At 41.7% G+C, this 26,172-nt stretch overlaps 1 protein-coding gene across 3 annotated transcripts in view; it reads right to left on the bottom strand.

Moving 5' to 3' along the window:
- Positions 1-26,172, bottom strand: part of TBC1D19 (TBC1 domain family member 19) — a 114,840-nt gene that overhangs the window by 16,220 nt on the left and 72,448 nt on the right. For all 3 annotated transcript variants that reach the window (XM_025208725.1, XM_025208724.1, XM_025208726.1), the window contains 5 exons: positions 13,059-13,133; positions 12,465-12,527; positions 6,606-6,690; positions 3,393-3,437; positions 431-463 (listed from right to left, as the gene is read on the bottom strand). In XM_025208725.1, coding sequence (XP_025064510.1) covers positions 431-463; positions 3,393-3,437; positions 6,606-6,690; positions 12,465-12,527; positions 13,059-13,133 — 301 coding nt within the window. The remainder of the gene's footprint in view (positions 1-430; positions 464-3,392; positions 3,438-6,605; positions 6,691-12,464; positions 12,528-13,058; positions 13,134-26,172) is intronic.

Here is a 26,172-nt window from a genome sequence, read left to right as displayed (position 1 = left end):
TACCAATGAGTTATAATATTAGAAAAGAGATCAGTCTTGGAATTTTCATAATCACACATGTGTGCGCGCGCGCACGCACACACACAGAGTTACTTGAACTAAATAGTCAAATGTTTAAAAATTGATAGAGTAGTTTATACAATATATGTATAAAGACACAAAATACACTGCTATTTATGGAAAAAACATCCTGAATAACTACTTAAAGTATTAACAGACAAGGTTCCTTGGGTGAATTTGATATCTTTTATTAGACCAACCCAAATAGTTGAAGAATAGTTATTAAGCAAGCTTTCGAGTTCAAAAACCCTTCGTCAGGCTAAGAAAGTTTCAGCAGTTGGTGTGTGCTCTTCCTGGATGGAATGAAAAGTAAAGAAGCCAGGGGCTGGGCTGGGGATACTTAAAGTATTAATATTGAAATCACACTTACCATACATTGAAAAGCCATGAAAAGGAATTACACCTACAAAACAAGGAATCTTATTTTATCTTTTATTTTCTTATCTCTATTCATCCATAAAACAGTTTTTTCCAGTTCCCAACGTGTACTTGGTGTTTAATGGGAACAACTCAAGGCATGTTGCCTTCTCTAAATATTGCAGACAAAATTTAAACTGAATCTAACATGCACCTGCACTTACACTGCCAGAAGGTTATTCAACTTGGCCAGGTAGTGGCACTTAGGATTCCTACCTAGACAGTAAATGGGAAGACACAAGCACCTCCAAAAAGCCAACTCGCGGGTTTATTTCATGGTCTAATTAGCTCTGCAGTAAAGTCTCAGCATCTAAATATGCGACTCTATTAGGCCATAGGAAATGAATTAACTTCGCCATACAAGTACTACCCTGCGGCAGCGTTTTTTAAATGTGCAGCAATGTATGTGTAGACGCTAACAGGACTGGCTGAGGCACGAGGCTGCTTCAGTGTAGAGCTGCATGCTGGCTAGCCCTGCACTAGAGCACCCTCATACCCCAGCCAGCCCCTCTGCAGCATGTTAAGCCACATTGGAGCAGCCCCATGCTGGCAGCTGGGCCTCCTGCCAGCCAGGGCTGCTCCGACCCAGCTCTATGTGCTAGTCCCAAGATCACATGAAGACACTGCACCTGGGAGCAATAAACTTTGGTGTGATATGTGCCAGTGCCAGAGTTTATTGCTCTGTGCTAATAGTATGGGCAGATGCACCCATGGTTACATGACTAGGTGCTTTGAACCAAGAATGGGGATAAGGAGGCATCTGCAAAGGGTAACTCAGGGAAAACATTACCATACAGGGATGCATTTGAATTCCCATCCTCTTAAGAGCTTAGATGCATGACTTGCTGCCATTAGGCACTTAATACCTAGCTCAACTTCGGTGGACAAGCACCTAACAGACTGAGTGGCAGCAACATGGGTTCTGGACACTGGTCATAGAATTGTGTGTTTTTTAAACAATGACCAGACTGCCATTTAAATATACAATGCACAGAGCCTTGGCAGCAAGTACAGGACCCTAGGATTTCTTCTCCCAGAGCAATGATGTAAGCACTAAATTAAACAGGCATGTACTCTCTTGTTTGCTCTCCTTCTGGCCTGTTGCTCTTAGGTGACTAACAGCTAGGCTTGCCAGGAGGGGTGGAGAATCTATTCTATTAAACTGGGTTAAAATTCACTCAGGGTGAGGAGGGCCTAGAATCCAGATTTCTCACTCCCTAGGTGAGTGATATATAACTACTACTATAACTTATAACAGATAAAAAGGTGGACATGACCACCTTTATCTTCTCCTCTTGAACCTGACCACTGGGCAGGCTCCTTATTTTTTTAGCTGAAGTCAATGCTATTGATGTATGTTAGATGTGCTGCATGTACACCTACTATACTGTACCTCTCCAGGGACTTGGGCAGAGTTTAGGTACACCCCAGCAAGAATATGAACTTCAACAGAGCTTAGGTGGTTTTAAGTGCTGCAACTAGATTTCTTTTGAACATGCTCAGATTTCCTATGGTAGACACCTAGTGGACTCTGCAGTCCAAAATGTAAACAATTAATTATTCTAGGTCCCATTTAGACACATTTAGTTATCTATGCAACTAATTTAAAACTCACATGCTTTATTTGAGCATGGGAGCAGTCCTAGTTGCTTCAGTGAAATTACTTATTTGCTTAAATGTTAAGGCTATACTTAACATTCCAACACTCCAAGATCAGAGTAATGGCCTGATTCAAAGTTCTTAAGCACATACTTTCTAGCAATCACGTCTAACATAAATCAGGATGAGGTCACACACTAACAATGAGGCAGCAGTAGGAGAAAGAGACACAATTTTCAATAATGAGTTCATGGACACCTTTGTAGTTGCATCATGTCAGTTTTCCACTCCTTTCCAAATCATCTTAGTTCCCCTAGATGACAGAGGAATGATTTAAGGGATTTTAACGAAGAGAAATAGCTGTTTTAGCAAATGAGATTAAGGAGGATGCTTCATGCTTAGATGGCTGCATGGAACAATACAGAAGTGGAAGAAGAGGACCAAGAGTATGTGCTGGGACTGGCAACATTGCCAGAACAGAGAAGACACAGAAGAAGACAAGGTCAGAGATACAGACAAAAGATCAATGACGTAGGATCTTGAAATCAAGGACTAAGGAGCTTAAACATGATATACAATTCAGTAAACAGACAATAAAAGGACTCAAAGTGGTGAGGAACTTTCCTGCTAAGAAGATAGATCAACCACTGCAGTAACAGCAACATCAATACCATTAAGTTGAAAATTATATGCATAGATTTACCTCTAAATAAAAATAAAGTAATAACATGCTTAGTGAGAGACTTGGAGTGTTGTAGTCATGATGGTCCAGAAAATATATGGCAGGCAAGAGGTTTTTGTAACATCTTTTACTAGACCAACTGGTATACAAGTTTGATTAGCTTTCAGGCACATACTGCTGTGAAAGCTTGTCAAACTTCTATCCTAACTATACAGTTGGTCCAATTAAAGACATTACAAAAAATCCTTGGTTAGTATACAGTTTGGTACCTTTATGCCATAGTTTCTAAAAGTGCAAGACAGCTGGTGATCAGAGAGGGAACCCATCTCGTTTCTTACTTAATTGAAACCAGGATCAAGAAGTGGAATATGAGCATCCACACATGCTTTAGGCCACCATAAGATTCCCCAGTCCTCATGTAGGTACTGAAGCCAGATTTAATGTACATGTGCTTTAGCCTTTCTGAAGATGCAGCCCAATGCCCGAGCTCGTTATAGTACAGTCTTAAATTAACAAAGCTGTCAGAACCAGTCAAACATAATTTAAAAAAGAAAACAGTACCAATATTTTATTGTTGTAAGAAGCTGCAATACTCCTGATCTCCCACTGGAGGAGGCTACAGTATAACACTTACCACTTGGTGGGTAAAAAACAGCATATTCTTCCATTCCAAGTTTTCCTGTAAATAAGCAGAGAAGTGTTTAAATATGATTTAATGGTAAAAAAACCTCTCTTTCAAAATGTGAACTTTGTTTTTCAGGAACATAACCACAAACTTCATAAATAATGGAATATCTTTTCATTTTATTTCACCCCAAAATGTGCAAGGCATTTCATAAGAAACAGAAAACTGATATTTGTTTTCCTCCAGCATAAAATGAAAATGTTACACAGCAAGGAAAAGTAATAAACAGCACAGAGGATCGGAAGCAATAGTACTTCAGCAATAACACCACTGAACATAGACAGTGGACACATGCAGGCATACATCTTAAGTGATTCTGTAGTTTGGGGATTTTTAGATAACAAGTGTATTATTGATCCACTCTCTGTGTGGACACTGCAAACACAGTTGACATCTTCAAGGGATAAATCATGAAGATGGGCATGCTGAAGTAGGCCAGATGCAGAAGAGTGTTCTAAGATAGAAGTAGCGCTTAAGAAAATGCAAAAATGTTAGAGGGAGAAACAGACAGATGATGCATTAAGGCTGGCATTATTGAAACAGTGGACAAAGTGAAAATAGAAGCACGACCCAATTGGAATTTTAAATGATCTCCATGATTTCAAGTCTTACAATTTATTTACTTTATATACACGTTTTTAAACACAACTGAACTGATTTTAAAAGATGTTCTCAATTTCTTTCTATAGTTTTAGGATAAGCAAGAATATTAAACTAGAACAGGGACGACTGTTGCTAGTTATTAACAGCAATGTTTTTTAAAGCCTCAAAAAATTACCATTTGTGATAAGACAAGGATCTGTGAATCACAGAACTTTTTATCAATTGATCATTGTATTGTGTAAATTCTATACAACAGAATCTCCTGCAAAAAGAGGAAAAAAATTTTTGTCAAACTCAGAAGGAAATTTAAAATACCTAGACTTAAAGTATATACATTTATTGTACTAAGGAATCAATAGAATTAAATGGCTAAGACCACTAATCAATTTTTATTTGTTGCCTATATATATATATATATATATCTCACTATAACTAGATTTAAATCTCATTATTTGAATTCAGTGGAATTCAGTGTGAATGCAATGGTTTTCAAGCAAAAATACAACCTCTAAAATAGTAATAAACAAAGGTTGAACATGTATTACCTTGTATTTTCTGCCCACTAATTCATTTGAACCACAGTTTGTCTCAGATTTCTAAGTAGGTTTAAAAAGATCTCATTTTTTAAAACTCTTATCTAAACTAGAGATGTTTCCTTCTCTGTGACATTCTGGAATTTCCCATTAAAATTACACTGGATGTTCATTTGGTCTCATACCAATGGCAGTACTAAAATATATTATTTCATGATCAGCCTTGCAATGGGAGATTCTAGCATTCTAGCAGATTATATTACACACACACACACACACACACACACAGGTTTCCCTTGCTTTATGCAGGTTCTGTATGTCTGAATTTGCTCTTATGCGATGACTGTTTTTATACCAAAAAGTCATTATACGCAAGGTAAATTCACTCTTACGCAATCGGTGTAGTGGAAGCCTGCAGTCAGCTGCTTTGTGCGGTGCATTGTGGGAGTGACGCACACCAAAATATAGTTTCCTGTGTGGATCTGTCTCTTCACTTGTTGTCTGCAACATGTGTTTCTGTAGTTGCCATCCCTGTTATTATAGCAACTTGTGCTTGTGTATATTGTCTGCTGTTGGTGAGTACCAAAATTCTCTTGTAAAAGTGGTAGAAATGGGTCTGGGGGTCAGTACAGTTGAGGTCTTGGAACCTATCCCTATTTGCTACATTGTAAAGCGGGTTCCCTTTCAAGTTATGCGCCATTTTCCAGGAATGAATGTACAGCATAAAGCGAGGGAAACTTGTACACAGACACACACACACACACGTACATACATATGCATATATATATATGACTTGGTGATCCCAAAACACTGGGCTAAAATGACACAGGTATATGTTCTAAAAATGCATTAGATTTTTCCTTCTTTCAAGGACTGTACAGCTGGATTCCTAGTTTAGAAATCCTGGCTTCACTGAAGTCAATGGCAATTTTAATAGTGACTGCAGTGGATGCATGTCTTCACCAATCATGATTTTGCTGCTTGACTTAGAAACAACAACAACAAAACAAAAACAAAAACCCACAAAGGCATATGAAACACCATATAAGCTAAAACATTCCTAAAATATTGCCAACCTTTTTTTTTAACCGTTTCGGGCATAACTTTTCCACTCTCATTGTCTTCCTGACATTGACGTTTTCAGAAAACTTTAACCAAAACAGATCAGCAGTTTGTGAGTAGGTGGCTAGACAATAAAGACCACAAAGTATGAAACAGGGTAGATAAGGAAGCCGCTTGATTCAAATGCAGAAGGAACTGAGAGCCGGATCAACAATGCTGTAGTAGGGGATGAAAAGGAAGGAGCAAATTAGGAAAAAGATCCTTGGGGTAGGAGGGACTGGGAGTGGAGGATGGGCTGGAGGAAAGACAGAAACTGAGATGGGAGTTGAAGTGGGAGATGCAACCGGATTGTGACGGGTTGGGTAGTGACTGGACCACGAGTCAGGGAGCGAACTGAGAAAGAGGAAGAAAGCGATGAGGTGAGGAAAGCGGGAGCAAGGTAAGGACTGACAGAGTGGGGAGGAACAGAAATGAATGAAAGGAACAAAAAAAGGCCAAGCCTGCAGGAAACAAAGCGAACTCCTCTCTAAAGCCCAGAATGCAACCCAAGATTCTCAAATCTCTGCTCGCCTCTGCTGTTAACAAATATCTTTGAAACTCAAAGGGTCAGATATCCTTCTCAGCGCCGTTATAGAAAGGATGACAATTTACTACTGCTTTCAGTTATTCAAACTGCACAAGAGACAGAGACCTTTGCAGTGGATCTAAAGTTTCCAATTCTGCTAATGATTATATGAGTCAGTCTGATGTCACATCATGGGTTTTCTATTTTTTAGTCTCCTTTTTCAAAAACAGGTAAATATACATACAAAACTACAGTAAAAGAACACAACTGTAATAATGTACTTTGTAATAATGTTCTTTGTAGGGTATTTTAAGAAATATGCAATATGTATATCTGTTAATATGACACAGTCTATGGAAGAATGACTAGAAATCTTCACTTAAAATGTTTTTCCTTTACCTCGTATGTATGACTTGGGTGGGGTAGCACTGCTGTAAGTAAAGTGCTCCAGTACTGATGTATCACGAGAAAAGCAGAATAATACCTGAAGAAAACAAGACAAACCATCAGAGAACTGCTACATCAACACAGCAATGTCATATGCAGAAGTATACAATTGGCAACTGATTCATTAAAAAAATTTCTGCACCTATACAACATAACTACCATATTTACTTGACAAGACTTGGATATTTATCTATTTATGGGGCTGAGCTGGGACCATACTCATTGCCCCAGGCTGTGGTGGAACAGGGAGCAAGGCAAAGTGCGGGGGGAAGCAGGAGAGAGGCAGGTGAGGAAGTAGAGCCTGTGGGTGTAGGGGGAGACAGGAAGAAGAGGCTGCTGTAGGAAGATGGTGGGGTACAGAGGCAAAAAGGGTAGGACAGGCAGTGGCTGTGGCTATGGCTGGATTCCAGGTCACCTGCCCTCATACTCAATTCTAAGATATGTTAAGCAGGGGACCTCATCTTAGAATTAAATAAACATGGTAACAGGGCAGAAACATCTTTACAAAGCTCATTCAACCCTCCTTCAGACCTAGGCATATAACTTATGCTTCTTGCATCCCTCCATTCTCTGCTGTCAGCAAATACCGGTGGAACACAATGGCAAAGTAACCTGTTCTCCTCTAGTGGTGGTCTGTATCATCATGTGGTATCACACTGATCTCCCATGGTCAACAGAAGGGTTGGCACCTTGAAATTATTTTAATTTTTTTTGAGAGAGGTAAGGATTTCTTAGAGTGATATCTTTTATTGGAGCAACTGAGCAGTTGGGATAGAGTAAGACAAGTTTTTGAATGCAAGACATTCTTAGGCATTAGTTACCAGACTTCGGGGTTTATATTTTTAGACCTTTGTATGCACATAAACCATCTGTACAAGTAGTTATGGTAACTGCACACAATGGACCACACAGATATCTAACAGGCGAGGGCATTTAGTTTGCAGCCCTTGGGATCCCACCTAACCACCACTCCCCACATCACTGGCTGCAGCAGCAGTGTCCAGACTCCTTTTCCCTCTGGTTTCTGTGTCTGCCTCACTCCAGGGGGCAAGGTGGAACAGCACAACACAGCCCATGCTGCCTGGGAAGCCCATGGCATGGAAGAGCAGTGGAGGAGCCTGTGCCCAGGGAGATGAAGGTGGGACTGGGGCACCTGAACCCCCACACAGTGCTGAGGAGGGGAGGGAAGTGGTTGCATGCCTGGTGCAGAGTGGGGTAGAGAGTGCCCATGTGCGGAGCACCCAAGAAACCCATTATTGCCACTGATCCAGTCCCCAGGCACTAAAGTTAGATAGCCCTGTAACAGGCCATTTACATATGCAGTTACAATGACCAATGGCAACTGTACCAAGTAAAATAAATAAATAAAATTATCTGCATTTTTGCATGTGCAAAATGCTTGTCCCTCATATTCTTTCTCAGTCAGAGAACCTTTAGAAGATCCTCCTGTTATAGTCTCAACATTCCATTCATACTGAAGCAATACAACTGGAAAAAACAGAACGGGAAGATCATGTTGCTTCAGCCTGTGCTAAATGCATATTTAGAGTTTAATAGTTTATAATAAAGAAAATAGAGCATAATTGTGTAAAAGTATACTGCAAGCGGGCCTTGAAAAGTAAACAATAGTAAAAGATGCTATGCACATATCTAAAGTTGTCAGAAAAAAGCATTTTATGCTAAGCTGTGCTGTATTAAAAATAAAAATTCCTTCAATGAAAGATTGCACTATTATGAATGTACACAAGGTGGCAGAGTTAAGGTTGAATATTCAATTTGTTATTTCCAGATTTGAACTGTAAACCATTTTTAGAGAACATCATTTGTCAAAGTAAACATGTAAAAATCTTACTTTTGGAAACCGCTTGTACTTCCTTTTGGAAACATAATATTATTTTTTTGTGCTACAATCTGATTGAATCTCAAACTATATCTAAAAACTATAAGTAGGTGCTGCCTGTGCTTAAACGCTATCTAAATTAAATATTATTTTTAAACAACTCACAATCAACTTCAAACTGCCAAAATACAATACACAAGATACAGTAACAATACACAGGCAAAGTTAATATTATGTATATGTTAACTGAGCTGAGAGAAAGGAAGACTAATCTAAAAAGGAAATAACTATGTTCTCCAGTAGGAGAAGGAATGTAACCTTAATCTGCAGCCCCTTTTTTAGGAATATTATGTCTAGTGCTTATGTCTGGAAGTCTTTAAATCCAGAATGCCCATCTTTCTAAAACCTTTGCTATAGCTCAAGCAGAAATTATGGCTTGATACAGAAATTACTAGGTTAGGATGCATGGTATATTTTATGCAGGTGGTCAGCCTAATTATTAAAACTGCCTCTTCTGGGCTATAAATTCTATACCTCGTATACAAAAGTAACACCACAAAAAGTCCATGATACACAAGCTATTTGGAAATGGCTAAATATTTTACAAACTAATAGGCCATTTAATTTTAGATTAATTGTAAAACCACTATTTTCAAAAGCCAAACTGATGCAATAAAAATCACAGCATACATCAGAAAGAGGTATTTTAGAATACATTTTAGGGGAGCTAAATTAGGATGTGATGGCTGCACAGAAGAGAGACTCAGCTAGCAGAGTCTTATAAATGGATGATTATACAACTTAGAAATCACATTAAAGCAAATGACTAGCAATTTCATCTCGCAGCATCATTTCCAAAAGGATTACTTATTCCTAAATGAGGTCCCAATAGTACAGCTCACTTCTATTATTATTTAATCTTCATATCCTTTTAGGCCCAGATGTCCTGGTCAAGTACAGAGGTACTGTAAAAGCACCAGTAGTCAAGAGCTATCCTCAGAAAGGTTGTCATCTCAGTAATAAACAGTTTTGTAAAGACAGTGAAGTTTTTACATTTACTTTTTAACTTTAAGTATCATTATTTAAATTTTAGAAAATTCTTTTCCTTGAACATCATTGTTCCTCACTTATTATATGGAATCAAGGAACAATGTTGTAGCAGACTAATTCTGCAGCCCATATAACAAAATGATGCATAAATTATGCAGTTGCAAATCACTGTATTTAGTAGAATATAAGATGAGGTTTTTTTCCAGACAGTAGTGGGAGGGGAGGGGGGAAGCCCCTCCTCTTGTATCCGCATACGACGCAGGGGGCAGGGGGCAGGCGGTGGTTTCACTGACTATAGATCCCAGGTCGGAGCCAGAGTTAGACCCACAGAAGCCTCCTGCTCTGCCCTCTGCTTTCTTTCTGCAGCTTCTGCCCCTCCCACCCACCCCTTACTGTCAGGTACAGCTTGGCTCCAGCTGGGGCTGCAGTCTCTCCGAGCATGGAACACATGGAAACTCCTTCCTCTGCCTGGCCAATCAGCACCGCTGACATTGCTGCACAGCCAGGCAAGGACTGGGCTTCTAAGTCCTGTGCTCCATGAAGAGCAGCATGGGGAAGAAGTGGGTGGGGCAGAGGGCAAGGGGGCCACCTGACTCCTCCCCCAGTCACTGATTTCCCTGTGGTAATGCGGCAGAGGGGAGGGGATTCAAAACAACCCTCCAATACTTAGATTCTATACCTGGAAAATTATAATAAATTTATACATTTTTCACATATAAAATCAAATTATTGGGGGGCTGTTTTACTTTCATCTTATATTCAAGTAAATATGGTAGGCTAGGAAAGATGATGATGAGGGTTACAAAGCAGGTTGCAAACTGCAATAAAGAATTAAATGAAATGTAAAGGATCAATTAGTGACTAAAGGTTTGGTCTTTTAACACTTGAATAAAATGTACTCCTATATTTTTTTTTAGAGTGTTGCACTGAAATAAGTAGGTGAGTCTCCATGAAGCTTGTGAGGAATGTGTGGCTAATGCACAACCACTTGTTAATATATTTTTCACAGAATGCCAACAATCAGGTTAGTTTGTATTATTCAATATCTACATGCTGAAAAGGATATACCTTTAAGCGTGACTATGTATTGAGAAGTGATTGCAATGACAGACATGGAAACATTTTTGCAAAAACCAATAAGAAACACTAAGAGCAGACAGGATCATTTCCTTTCATGTATGATTAGGGACCGATTCAATACGTGATTTTGCAAAAAGCACAAAATCTGCGACTGTCCACAAAATAAACTTAAAAGAAATTTAATAAAAGTAAAATGCTGGCTCCCCAGTGAGAGCCGGCAGTCCTCACTGCCTCACAGCCAGCCCAGGGCAGGAAGGCACTGGCTGACCGGGCAGCATAAAGGGCTACCAGCAGCCAAGACAGCAGCTAGTTCTTCATCCCTCCCTCTCTCTGGGGCCTCTCCGCCAATCAGCAGTGAGGAGCAGGGTTGCACGAAGGGTAGCCAGCAGCCAAGATGGCAGCCAGCCCCTCATTCCTCCCTCCCCTCCAGGAGCTCTCCACCAATCAGCAGCAAGGGGAAGGGCCACCAGGAAATACCTGCAAAACTGGCTTTCTGTGCTGTGACCAAGCCATGAAAATTCCTTTTGTCCCACCATGAATTAACTAGGTCCCTGTTTATGATTACATATATAATAACTATTACTAAATATTTACAGATGTTTATGATGGATCAAACCTAACTTGATTTTCAGATCCCAAACTAAGATAATACTTTCCTTAAGATATACTTTTAATTTAAAATTGGAATCATACTTCTGAGGTGAAATAAGTACATAGTTTACACTGAATAGTTTATACACGTTACATTGCATATTCTTGTTAATATTAAATGTATATTTCATTATAATTAAAATGTGTTTTTATAATTATGTAGAAATGGTTGAATAACTATATTTAAATACATATAATCTACACATGGTAACATTATGAACTGCTTCTTGTTTATTTTTCTCCAGACTACAAACAACCTTACCTAGGTCATACTGCCTTTTAAAAGAAACTCTAGTTTCATGCAGCTTTGAGGAGCAAAATTAAACAAGCCCACCCTAACAGCTGTGACTAATCAAGCTGAAAGCACTGTGAAAAAGATAAGTTTCCCCCATGACATTTATGTTGACATTGCAATCAAATACACATTAAGAAATTCACAAATATAATCGCCATCCATTTAGACAGATTTAAAAGATAAGTAATGTAGATTATTCTATCTAAATTAGCCTGCTTCCCATTTGCTAGTAAAAATGCTAGTTTGATCACTCCAACAAAAATATCACAGCAACCATAATACTACCCTCATATTAAATGATCAATTCTTGGTTTTTAATTTTAAAATACTACTCCATTATCGACTCCAGTAGACCATGACCAAACAACAAATTTGGTATCTAAATTAAAATTTTAAATATTCTCCTCAAGAATTAGTATTATTGTGTGACAATTTATGACTAAAAACTTGAAAAGGTTAGCAGAGTAGCTTCATCCATTTGTGTTACTGCCCTAAAAAACCAGCTAGTGTCTTTTGCAGTTCGGAGACTCCAAACAAGTCAAAACTTCCTTGCATACACCCATCCTAGATTCACAATCAGCTTCTCATTTTATCTTGTTCAGATTCAAATATAAATTGTATTTGATAGTAACACAATGAACTTCAACCAGGAAAGGAGATTTCCACAGGTGAGAAAGTCTGCTTGCTCTTTCTACAAGATCAGAATTAATTAACATTATTTACTTTCAGAAAGAAAAAAAAAAATCAGTATTATGTGTAATGCAGTAGGATGTAGGGGCCTTAACCAGTGGCCTGATAATGCTAGACACTGTACAAACGTAAAACAAAAAAGCAACATTTACTTCAAAGATTTAAAGCGTAAGAAAAGTATAATTTCCAAGGGCTAGTTACATACCTGATATAGATAATCCTCAAATACAAAGTAGTAGTCATCATTGCTTGCTGTCAGCTTTACATCCTACAATTAGAAATTACTGCAATTTAAAGCTGAAAGACAGCATTTCCACTCGGGAGACTCCTGCAGGGAGACTCCTGTAGAATCTAAGCACAGCACGATGGTTAAGAACATGGTTTCAACATTAATATAGTTTCCTTTCATTTATCAGATAAAGTCAGACTCAGACGTCATACTTCTAATTCCAAAACAACATCAGCTTAATTATATATTCTGGACTAGAATTTAGAAACCCAAAGTTCTAACTTTGACAATTTTTTTTAATCTCAAGACCAGTTATTGTAATAAACACCTTCAAATTATCACCAGCTCACAAAATGTGTAGTAGCAGTTTAAGGCTCAACCCTGTATTCAAAAAGCCCTCTGTGGTTTTTTCTTTGGTAGAGAGGAAGGAGGGGGGATTTTTGCATATAGGACTAGGGTCCAAAATAAGAATTCACATTAACTAGTATTCCCACACTCTAGGTAGCCAAAGTTTTTTGAAGCAGGTGTTGCTTTGATCAGCAAATACACACTATTTAATAAATTACTCACCTTGTAAATCAGGCTGTCCACTAAAAGGTCATGCTGAATCACATTTGACTTAAGCTGCTCATAATACAAAATATCCTAAAACAGAAAAAAAAATCCTCTTCGGTCTGAAGTAAAATAAATGGTGAATTAAAAGGAGAAAAATTATAAGACAGGACCTATATTACCTATAAATATTTTTTTTAATATCCTCCTCCTGGTTATCAAAGACTATGTGTTATTGGTCATACTTTCCCTATATAAAAATTAATAACTGAGGCAGTTATGTTTGACTTACTACAACATCTCTTGCTTAGTAATATACTTGGTAACGCAAAAGAATTGAAAACAAGGGAAATAGTTCAGACAAAATAGTTATACCAAGAACTTCCAAAACCTTTAAACTCGCACTCTATCTGGAACCAGTTCCCCTTGAAACTTTAGGGAAGTCAGAATGATTCTATTTGGTACCTGCTATTTTTCTGCATTTCTGAATATATGGGTTCTGTCAAGTATTGCTTAATATTAGCAAAGCTGCTATTAGCATGTAATTAGCACTGAATAGGTTAGGCCTTTGAATGTCTGGCTATTCAAACACAGAAAAAGTCTGCCTAAAATGATAAAAACTCCAAAGGACATTGCATAAGGAGTACATTGAAGAAGAGCTCAAATTTTTCTCTTTTAATCTTAAATCACCTGATTATTCCTCAAAGCTTGGTGGAGCAGGCATAAGTGTAAACCAAGGAGGGAGTTTCTGATAAGAATAATCTTTGTGTTTTTATCCATTTAATATTTAATCATGGGAAGGTCACTTGGGCATCTAAGCCCTGGAGTGAAATATAAAACCCAGAGTTAGGCACCTAAGCTTCCAAGGTCTTAAACCTCCTTAAAATACAGAGCCAGAATCCTCCCTTGAGGGTAGATGCCTACAAGCTCAGCCAGAAGGGATTCAAATGCACTTCTTCCCTTCTAAAGCAGCATTCACATCACCAGGATAAAGGCAAAGCGCATGTGGAAATCAGAACTTGTGGTAGAGGTGATCTCTTATTAGACCAACTAGATATTTGCCAAAAAAATTCTTTCACTGCAAGCTTTTGAGCACAAGCACCCTTCTTGAGGCATAGGAGAAAATATTAGAAAAGTTCTCCTAGGTAGAAATTAAAGTTCATATTTCATAGGAGAGTTGAAGGTGTGGTAAAATCTCTTGGTTGGAACAGTTCATTCTATGCAGATTAGGCTCAGAGAAAAGTTGAAATAGCCTGTTTACCTCAAAGTTGTTTGGTGGCAAGCAAGATATAGAGACATAAATGACAATAAAAGTAGCAATTGTACTGTATATGAAACTTTTGAAAGACCTACCTAAAGCCACAGTTTTATCAGCACTACGCTAAAAAGAAAAAAAAAAACTACTCTTCATTGGTTTCTCCACATAATCATTTGAAATGTAGCAGTCAATAGACAAGTATATGTTTTCAGATGATACCACACAACACTGCATTTTAAGACTTATTTTAAAACACTGATATTATGGATCACAGAATGTTCTCAATACATTAAACATGCGGAGGATACCTTTTGATCCAAGTTCAAATACTAAAGAATTAAACACTTCTGTAGTCAGCATAATCTGCAATCTTAAAATTGTGCCACAGGATAGTATATTTCCAGATTTTTTATATAGTATTTAAGGAAGCCCATCCTGTAAGTTACTGTATCCAGCAGAGAAATACAATTAGACAACCCAGCAGAATTTAATTAGTGTGGTGTGTACCTCAGGAACCTGGAAAGCCAGTAGTTCACATTAACATTTTATTTGCTGTTTACCTGTAGTTATCCAACTTGCTTATAGCTATATTGGGCTGGTCTCCTAATGATGGAAACTAGAACAGTTGTATGCTAGAAAGACCATTATGCTATTACTATTTTTTCCATCAACAGCACCTTCAATGGATACCTTCTGCTAAGCTAGCTGTCATGACAACTCCAATATCTACTCTACACCACCCGCCCCCTTTATAATTAAAAAAGAAAGGGAGACAACAATACAGGGACTGCCACACCAACAGCAGAACTTCAATGCTGGCCGCTCAACAATTAAATCTATGCTTGCAACATAGCAAGGTATGAGAGAACTAAGGCAACACTGATATTCATAGGAAACAACTGATAAAGAAACAAAAAAGCCAGCACCTTTTTCTAAGGACCTTCCTAACTAGAACCCTTTCCTCTACTCAGGCTGCCTTTGCAGCAATTTCCTTCACACCAGAACTCAAGGAGCACTGGTATACAACTTGCAGAGATGAGAAGAGGAGCAGGGAAGATGAACAGGAACTCTGGAGGTCACTGTACTGTGCAATAAGGCGCATCAAGTTTCTTGTCTTACCAGACAGCAACAACATCTCCCTCACATAAACACAGTCATATTCACACTTGAGGTTTCCTGCTCAGGGTGAATCAGTGCAGATTCACCATACTGATAGGTCTATATTATTATGTATTACTGTTTACGTTGTGTTGCAAAGCACAAAAAATTTTTTTTGGATATTCTTAAATGTGAACATAAGCATGCTTACAAAGAATTGCAAGGTATATTCATCATTAAAAAAGTTTGTTTGTTTTTTAAAGTTAGCTACTTGGCCATATCTTTCTCAATCCAAAAAGCAGGACAATGTGGGAACATGGCATTAATAAATTGATGTTAATTATCTGGCATATGTGCAGCTACCATTGAGAGAGGTGTTCTAAAAAAATCTACTTGGCAAAATAATCGTTGTTTAAGAAACTGAAAAGGAGGGTTAAGGACCTCAGTATTGAAAAGTGTGCGGCACAACAGTAGGAAAGTGTTTTTTCTCTGTTTTTCTCCAACACCACAGAGAAGCAATTACCTTCTACATAATTAAACACAGCACTTGGCCCTTAAGAATTTATGAGGACACCCAAACACCCAACATGCACGGCAAGTTTAAAATGAAATTTAGGGTGCCTATAGATGTGTAGGGCCCCATTCAAATTCACAGTGCTTTACGTGAGTTAGAGCCCACCCAACCCCGCACATGTTCGCCCTGGACAGCAGGAGGGAGTGCTCCAGCAGCCTCCGAGACTGGCAAACCGCCCCTGCCCCCATCCCCACTCAGCTCCGGGGCTGCCAGCAGGGGAGGGACGGGGAGCAGTACAGAGCTGCCGGCTGGGCTTGGCCTGGCCAGATCTGGAGAGATGAGGTGGAATGAGGCCCTTTGCCTCATGAGTCTCCCTCACCTACCTTGGTTGGGATATTGGGGGGGAGCTGAGCCAAGCCGGGCCAGTCCTGTGAAGCAAGTGGGGCTCTTTTCCCGGGCCTCTTAGCAGGAGTGGCACCAGTGGCCGGGTCAGCTTGGCCTGGCTGGAGCTGGACCAGCAGGAGGGGGGAAGGGGGGTGAAACGGAGCCCCCTTGCCTCGTAGGACGGCCCGGCTTGGCTCGGCTCCCCCTGTACTCCAGACAGGGTAGCTGGGGGAGGGACCCCGCAAGGCGAGGGAGCTCCATTCTACCCCACTTCCCCTTCCCAGCTCTGGTCAGGCCAACCCAGGCAGCAGCTCTGTGCTGCTCCCCACCCCTCCCTCCCCACAAAATTAACCCTTGAGGGAACATAAGTTCCCCAAGGTGCTCTAGCACCTTCACCTAATACCTCATTTAACAAGAGTTAATTTTTTGTAAGACTGGCCATTTTAAAACTGCACTGCAGCCATGCAAATGTGTTATGTCATGGCTGTAGATCACTTTCATTTCCCAATCATGTGGAAAATGTAACTTGTTTAAGCACCCTTAGATTAAACTAAACCCTATCCAAGAGAAACTTAATGGTAGTTTTAGAGCCAGAAACAGCTTGTACAGCTGTCATAACTGGAAAAATAAAATTAATGACTTGAAATCCAAATATCATGCAAATCAGGAATAATCTGTAGGAGGTCACTGTAAATATTTTTGTGTTAGGAACAAAAAGAATCAATTCCTTGATACTATTCAAACACAGGTTTGAAACTACATCTAAAATTAAATCACTGTAAAATATAAATATTATAGTCTTTGTTTATAATGCTTTAGGGAATGTAGGCAGCTTTTTCCATTTTATAATTTTAAGATGATCATGAACTACAGATATTAAGCCCCAAAGAATGGCTAGATGTTTAAACACAATGAATCAACAGCAAAGAAAGAGAAACATATGGCCACAGTTTATTTGAATGAACAAGAACTAAATAATTAAAAGCACAAATATTTGAGTGGTAAAATATACAGAGACCATGTAAATATACAATTAGAAAAAGATACTTGAGAGTATATTCAGACAGCATTAGCTAGAGTTATATCAAGATATGGACTTCCCAATTTTTTTTGACAGTACTTAAAATTAAAAAAAAAACATACTTAGTGTTTTTGACTCAAACACTGCTGGTAAAAGGGTCTATGTAAAGACATATGCATCGTAACTGGAGCATCAGTTTTATGAAATACTTTAGTTAAAAAAACCAGTATCTCCATATATACTTATGTTTTTGTTCATAAGCAAACAAGACAACCACAGAGAAATGTTGAACATAGTCTCAAGACCTGGACTCCATTCAGGAAGTATATCAGAGGAGCCGGGAGGTTGATGAAGCACAGAGGAAAGCCTGTTCTTTACTTAACTTGTAGGAGATGGAGAAGGATGAACTTTTAGGAGTCAGACAAAAGATGGGGTATGTTTTCTTCTTTTGGAAGAGTAAATATTATATACACATTGAGGTTAGAGATGGAGGCAGGAATGGCAAGTCAGAACACTGAAATGAGAGCTGGAGAAAGAGGTGGAGTTGAGAGAGAATAGGAAGGAACCTGGAACTTTAAAATTGTCTAGAAACAACGTAAGTTACATGAAAACACACGTAGTTAAGTGAGAAGGCAGCAAGGAAGTGGAAATGCTAGAGTCAGACACTCAGCCAAGTTATCAACTAGTTTACAAACCATAGTCAAGAATGAGTTTAAACAAGAGCCATAAAAACACGTGGCCTGAAGCAGGGGTGGGCAAAATAAGGCCCACGGGCCGGATCTGGCCTGTGAGGCCATTCTATCCGGCCCACAGGGCCCCTAAAAAATTTAGAAAATTAATAATTTCTCTGTCTTTGGCTCCTGTCAAAAATGACAGGAACAAAAGGCAGTAGGACCCAGGGGAAGCCCAGAAGGCTCCCGCAACAGCAGGACCTGCCGAGCCCCACCCCCAGCCGGAAGCCCCAGCAGGGACCATATGGCTGCATCATGCCAGAAACTCAGGTAAGGGGGGGAGAAGGCGCCCGGGGAAAAGCGGCCCCTCCCCTGCCCTGTGGTTGGCACTCCGTGGTTGGCCTATGCAGGGCTGTCCAGAGCAGGCACAGGCAGCCCCAGGCGGGCTGTGAGCAGCTGCAGCGCAGGGCACCGGGCACGGAGCGGGCGAGGGGCCGCTTTTCCCTCGCACTCAGCACCAGCTTGTAACCCGTCCCCGCAGCCAGCCTGGGCCCCGCACCGGCTCTGGGCTCGCCCATCAGAGCTGTGCACGGCGGTGGCAGCTGCAGTCCAGCTGCTTGCTGTGCCAGGCAATGTTTGCCACCAGCAAGCAGTGGGGCTGCAACTGGTGCCACGGTGCAGCCCCAACACCTGGAGCCAGCATGGGGCCCAAGCTGGCTGCGGGGGCAGGTTACAAGCTGGTGCTGAGTGCAGGAAAAGCGGCCCCACCTGCCCCCCAGCCCATACTCTGTGGCTGTCAGCAGCTACCCAGAACCTGGGCCAGCTGCAAACATCTGCTGCCTCTCCGGCCCGGCCCCCACCTGTGCCTGCTCAGGACAGCCCCTTGCAGGCTGTGAGCGGCTGCAGCAGAGAACGTCAGCCACAGGGCAGGGGAAGAGCTGCTTTTCCCTGTGCTCAGCACCAGCTCATTTCCTGTCATGGAACAGGGTGTCAGGGCTGCACACTGCCCCCTGCCTGTACCGTGGGGCTGGACGGGCACTGGGAGTGATCGGGTGCCACAGGGTCCACACCAGCGTCCTGGAGCCAGCGCCAGCGGGGCCTAGAGCAGGACAGCAGCAGTACAGGGTCCCGGCCAGCAGGGGTCTATGGAGCCAGGCCAGCTCCTCCCTTTCCCTGCTGGTGCAGCCCAGCCCGGCTCCCCAGACCCCTGCCAGCCTGTGCCCTGCTCTGGGCCCCACCAGCCCTGGCCCTGAGACACTGGTCCCAAGATGGTGATCAGGCAGCGGGGCACCTGTCAAGGGGCAGGGCTACCCACGCAGCCCTCGACAGCTTGCCAAAACTGGGTAAGCGGCCCTCCGCCCAAAATAATTGTACGCCCCAGCCTGAAGGCTGGATTTGGTCCACAGGACTCCCAGGGGGACCAAGAATTCAGGGCAAAGCAAGTAGGGGTTGGGGGTGGAACCAGCTGCCAGAATACAGTATATGGATACCTGCTGGGTAAGCATGTCAGTGGTGTGGGGTGAGCAACAACTCCATTAACCAGCACTGTTTGCCCTATTGCCACACCGAGCCTTGGATCCGGACAATGAAGAGGGGTTAATTTGACATCTCTGCTTTAAACAATCATTAAGTGTGACCAACACTGGCAAGAAAAAAACTAAGGCCACTTACCATAATTCTGAAGCAAACCTTATTTTAGAAGGGTTCTAGCTGATTATTTCTGCAAGTGTAAGCAGACTGAGGCCAATTCTACACCAAGACTATATGACTGTAAAATATAAATAGTGGCTGTCCCCAACCCTTCCTGCTGTTATCATCTGAGTCTTACCAAAATTAATCGGAGGAAGTGAGTATCTTTCCATTTTGACAGGTTTTGCTCATAGGATGGCCTAGAACTTTGGGGTAGATGAAGTTTTTAATCTCATTTTTAGGATACAGGCAGTCCTTGACTTACAATGTTTCGAGTTACATCGAACGGCACTTAAGACATTTGTAAATTGACACCCTGTTTTGATGTTCATCTTTATGATGCTGGACACAGCTGTGTCTAGCTGGTAAGTCTGTTTTAGGGGGAGGTGGGGAGAGGAGGGAAGAGGCATGGGGAGGCAGATCAACGCCCCTGCAGTGAGGGACTGCAGCTGGGGCTGGGGCAAGTGCTGCCCAGCAGGGGCGGGGAACACTAAGAGGGGGTGGGGCGGCTCCTGCACGTTGCAGGTCCGGGAAGGCATGGGGAGTGTGTGCCCCAGATTCACATGGCGGGGGGGCTGGGGCCAGGGCTGCACGCCAGGTGGAAGGCACTGCAAGCAGGGACTTTGCCCTGCCACCATTTGTCCAGCCGGGGCAGAGGGGCCTGGGTCAGAGGTCCTGAACTGCCTTGGACAACCAGAGCACAGCAGCTACCCTAAAATTCCCCATTTCCCCCACCACCCACCTGGAGCAGCCCCAGCCCAGGCTGTTCCAAGCAGATCCAGGGCACACCCCCTCGCCATGCCCTGCTGCCACTTGCCGGGGCAGAGCAAAACCGTGGCTCATCCGGGAGATGCAGGGAGTCTAAAGCAACTCCACTGCTGCATGCCGCTTATCCGAGGCAGCACAGTGCCTCCGCCCCACAGCCTCCAGCCCAGCTGGACAAGTGGCAACAGGGCAGAGTCCCAGCTTCCAGTACCTTTCGCCTCGCCACAGGGGGAGCAGCGGGAGAGCAACCAGACAAGCTGTGAATTCTTCCGCAGCTGCCCATAGCCCCCACTCCCAGCACCACCACAGCATAGCCCAGCACTGCCCGCTTTGCCACAGGGGGAGCACCCGGATGAGTCACGGCTTCTCCCATGGCCATCCATAGTCCCCAGAGTGCAGCTGCTACAGAGAAATTAACAAGCAAAACAGAACATCTGTCCAGACTTCCTGGGACACTTTCTTTAACAAAGCAGCCAATACTCCTGAGAAGACTCCAGCCAAGAACCCTTCAAAAAGTCCAACCAAGAGCCCTTCAAAAAGTCCAGCAAAGTCACCTCAAAAAAATTCTTCCAAATCAATATGATTGCTATTTACATTATAAATACATTAATGTAGCTATACTACTTGTCTATAATTGATTGAGTATAAAATTCTGGGTTATTTTTGGTGAAATTAGGGTACCGGGCCTTGGTTCAACCAATCTCCCTTTTATAACCTTGTTTCCTATGGGAAAATTGGTTCCGAGTTGCAACATTTTGACTTAAGATGTGGTTTTCAGAAACCAATTGTGTTGCAAGTCCGATGACTTCCTGTAGTGGAAAGGCAGACTAATCCATTTGGGTGTCAAGTACCTCTTCCAAGTGTAAAGATACCATGTACCATACTGTTGCATAACACAAGATAAAGGTGGCACCAGCTAGCAAGGCCCCAGAGGGAGAGGGGTCCAAGCTCCGGTTTTTGGGGAACAGACCAAATTAGGAGGAGAGCCGGAAAAACCAAATTAGCATGTGCAAATGTGATGAGCTACCTGGACATATGGCAACCAGAGAGAGAAAACAACCAGCAACAGCCATGAATGAAGAGTCATCAAGAGTCATCAGGAGGTAAGGAGAATACAAAAGCAAAAACTTGGGAGTAACAAAGGGTCCCTCCCCAACCTCGTCGTCCCTCCTCCTTCCTGAGAGGGGTCCCTGTCACCCGGAAAGGATTCCCAATGTCACCACGGACAGAGGGCACACCACCAGCCTGCTTCATTCACCCTACCAGGAGAGTATGGGTTTCGGCATCCCACTTCCAGGCTGCTGACATGCTGACATTAAGAGAAAGCCTCAGAGTGAAGCCTGCATCCTGGCCCGATGTACTTTGACTCTGATGACAGCCCTAGGATTTGGTAAATGTACAGAATTGCTTGATTGTATTTTTTCTTTTTTGTTATCACTCTGTATCAATAAATTTGCCCAGTGGTCTTCCAATGTTTAAGTCTCAAGACTACGTAAAGTATTTCAAACCAATCAAGGTGTCACAATCAATACTCTGAATCACAGACAAGTACAACTGTAAAGGACCTCCAGATGTCACCTAGTCCAACTCCTCCACCAGAGGCAGGATCATTCCTATCTAAACCATATTATGCAAACCTATCATCAATGTTTCACGTTTTAAGTTTAAATTTTTTTTTTTTTTTTTTTTTTTTTTTAAGTCCAGGAATTTTTCAGGGTTTCTTTTCCAAACAAAAAACCAGGTTGAAAGCAGGATAAAAGAAAGAAAAGAAAAAAAAATAGTTTAAATCAGGGAAAATAATAATACATTCCCGTGGTAGTGAGGGAGGGAGGGAGGGAATAAGGCTGGGACTATGGAAGGGGCAGGGGGAGGGGTGTGGCGCAGTCTGTCAGCCGCTCCCAGGGCTGCAGCATGGAGCAGAGCAGAGGGAATGTCTGTGGATGCAGGGCAGGGGGAGGCACAGCTGTTGCTGCTACGTGCACCCCAAGAGGGCTATGGGCTAGGGGGCTGTGCCAGGCTATTCCCGGGGGCCGTGTGCCCCCGAGTCTGCGTGCAAGATGAGAGAAGGCTGCTGCTGCAGGCCGGTGCCGGTGGCGGCACTGGGCTCTTCCTGGTGCTCGGAACGTGCAGCAGCCTGCTCTTGTCCAGCGCGCAGATCCGGGGTCATGCACCCCATGGGAAGAGCCCGGCAAGCAGAATCCAGAGACAAGTCAGGTCAGGAAGTCAGGTCAATCCCAGAATGGAGTCTAGGAATACGCCAGGTCATGAAGCCAGGAGATCAGGCAGACGATGAAATCAGAAAGCAAGCCAGATTGAGATGTTTGGCAATCTAGCTGAGAGCAAAATCAGAGTATAAGCCAAAAGGAACAGCGAAACAGTCTCTGCAAAGGTTTATATGGCAGAAGTGGAGGATCAGCTGATCCTGACCAACTAATCTGGTGACAGGAAGCAGGCAGTAGGTTTGGCCCTGCTGAAGGCTCTGGGCTAATCCGCACAACAGCTACAGCGTAGCAGACCAGGATGAACAGCTGTGTTGGTCAGGTTATGGGCCCAGGTTCAAGTGTGTGGCCTGACAGAGCTGACCTGATAGAGTAGTAGTGCTGCTTATGACATCATACTGCACCACAATTGGCATGTGAATGATTTTTTTTTAAACTATTTATTAGCTTCCCAACTCTAGATTTCAAGGCCAACTTATATTAATTTAAAGATGAAGCAGCATGGTAATTTTGATTATAAATAAATTGCAGTTTAAGATAGCCTTTGAAAGGAATCCTTCATGGTGCCTAAACAGAAAGCTGTGAAAATAAAATAATCTAAATTGAAGTTTCACCTAAATTAATTATCAGGTATTTTTCAGCATTAAGCATGACATACCCCTTTAATACAACTTTTATATGTTTTTTATTTGTTTAAACTCAAAAAAAAATTAATCATGCCAGCTTAAAAATAGAAAAAGGAAACTTTTGAGATACATTCTGGAAAGGAATATATTTTCTTAATTTAGTCATTTTATCCAAGATTCAAAATCAAAGAAGAGACCACTTTAAAATGTTCTTTGAGAAAAGAAAATCTAATGAAAAATTGTATTAAATGTCTAGGACTGAATATGTACATTATTAAACACTAAAATTAAATTTTAAAAAAATCACTGTAATGGATTAAAAACATTAATTTAAGAAATCATTAAACTCCTAAATTAAAACATAGGTCCAGCTTACTTTGTAAAAAACACTAATTCATTGGCATATCATATTTTAGTCTAATTTGTTCTATATCATCTTTCATTCAAATTTTTCTAAGAACTTGGCAAACATTAAATTCAACATTTAACACTAAACAATATACATATATTTCAGGCTTGACCTTACAACCATAAGAGTGTCCCTTCTATTAATACTCTTTCATTTTTTTTATATAGCTTATATCCGGAGTTGTCAACTGGGGGTACGTGTACCCCTAGATGTACTTAGAAAGCTCGTAGGGGGTATATGTGGGTGGGCGGGCAGGGACAGAGAGCACCCCGGGGCACAGCGGCGGCGTCTCCCCCCGGTGTGTTCCCACACTTCACCTCTTACCTGGGGGAGAGGGAAGAGGAAGACATGTGCACCAAGCGCTGCTGGCCCCACACAGCTCTCCTGATTGGCCACAGCCCTCAGCCAATAGCTGGATTCCCCATTTTCTAGGCACTGGTCTTAAAACTACATGGTCTGATTTGTAGAAGTACTTAGAGACTCACAGGTCAACTGAATGCATTGCACATTGTGCTTGGAATATATATAGTAATACATAATGCTAAGGACTAAAAAATCAAATACTAGATGTTTCAAATTGGGAATGCAAAATAGTAGCATATTTTTTACCTTAATGTTGTGTGTCCCCCAGCCTGGCTACATATTCAATTAATGGTGTGATAGGAATATTATACAAAGTTAATATACATTCTTTGTATTATCATGTTATTAATTGCATAAACATGTGGCCAGGCAACAACTTAAGATGCGATTAACTTGTTTATCACATCTTATGAGTAATATACCAGGGGCTTAAGTGCCCCATTTGCAAAACTGGAATGACAATGCTCTCTCATCACAAAAGGGGGCTGTGAAAATCAATTCACTAATACTTGTGAAAAACTCAGATACTACAGTGATAGGCATAACAGAAAAAAGTAGATGAGAGAATAATTCTGCCTCCAGACCAGAATTTGTAGTAAATAAATTATGGAGCCTGCATGCTGAAGAAACTGAAAACAAAACACTGAAAAGCTGCTCAGTAAGTGAAGCATCCATTCTATAGACTAAATGAAGTAGAAGTCCTCCAGAAAAAAATTGGAATATTTCAAGACTATCACACAAACAAAGAGGCTGAGTTCTTCAACGGGGAACCTTAACTGCGGCATTTCCTAACTAGTACGTGCTTGGCTTTGTGACCTTAAAATTCTTCTAAATATTTTTGCATGTTAATACCTACAATAAATGAAGACTAGTAAACAGTTAAATTTCAGATAATGAATTTAAAATACTCCTTAAAACAATTCTGGACCAGAGAGCTTTCAGTTTATTATACTGTGCCATCATGTAATCACACTACAAGTAACATCTTGTACTTTACAGTAGATTAGTTTTATACCTGAGTTTTATTGAACAAAATCTCTTCAACTACAATATTTTGATGCTTACACACACACACACACACACACACACACACACACACACACACACCAGTATCATTCTAATATCTATCTGTTATCCCTCTAACAGTGGAAATTTACAGTCCCGTGTAGTATATTTACAGGTTTATTCAGCTGTAAACAGAACACATTAAAGGAGAAAAAGTGTGCAACCATGCAGTTCAATGCTCCAGAATGAGAAAGTGTTAGATAAACGACAAAAGACTGAAAGATACATAGATTGCTGTTTTATGATCTGCTGCTATGATTTAACAATTGTATAGCTTTACTAAAAACCTTATTTCATTTTTGTAAAACACATGCCAATTGGTAGGCACAGAAATGTAGTATAACATGAATGCTTCTTGCTGTAGAAATCCCTAGATTATTACAGGCAGTTCAGGGATGGATCCAGGGGGTGAAGTGGTGCAGTCACACCTGCCTCCCCCCTCCCTCCGCTTTACTTCCTGGCCTGGGAGCAAAATTTCTATGCAGGCATCAGTGAGGGAGTCAACTGACCTCACAGGTCATTATAATCTACCAGATTCCTTCTAAACCAGGGATGGGCAATTATTTGGGGCCTGAGGACCATAGAGAATTTTGATCAGCTGTTATGGGCAGGGTCAGCAACCTCCCCCCACCCTATAACAACACACCAAAACTCCCTATGGGTCTGTGGGCAGGCATGAGCAGTGTTCAAGAGTGGAGTGGGAGGGGCAGGAGAGACTGAAATCACATGTGCCTGCCCCTTGGGGTGGGAAGGGGGACATGTGCGTGCATATATATAGATATTGATATAGATATATAGATATAGATACAGGATACAGATGTTGGGGGGGGGGGGGGGGGTGGCACGGGGGTAGAAAGGAGGGAGATGGGGGGGGGGGGGGGGGGGAGGCTGCCTTGATGCTAGGTCCTGGAAGCCTGCTGTGGGTAATAGGAGGGAGGGGGCCATATACAGCAGAGATGCCCTGGACAGTGTGGTCCATGCTGCCCCATGGCACTCCACACAAGGTCAAGCCCCACCCACTCAAGCCAGGGCATCCCACGCTTCGCTCCT

Source organism: Alligator sinensis, unplaced genomic scaffold (assembly GCF_000455745.1).
Source record: "Alligator sinensis unplaced genomic scaffold, ASM45574v1 scaffold183_1, whole genome shotgun sequence".
Taxonomy (NCBI): Eukaryota; Metazoa; Chordata; order Crocodylia; family Alligatoridae; genus Alligator; species Alligator sinensis.
This window is presented reverse-complemented; position numbering and strand designations above follow the sequence as displayed.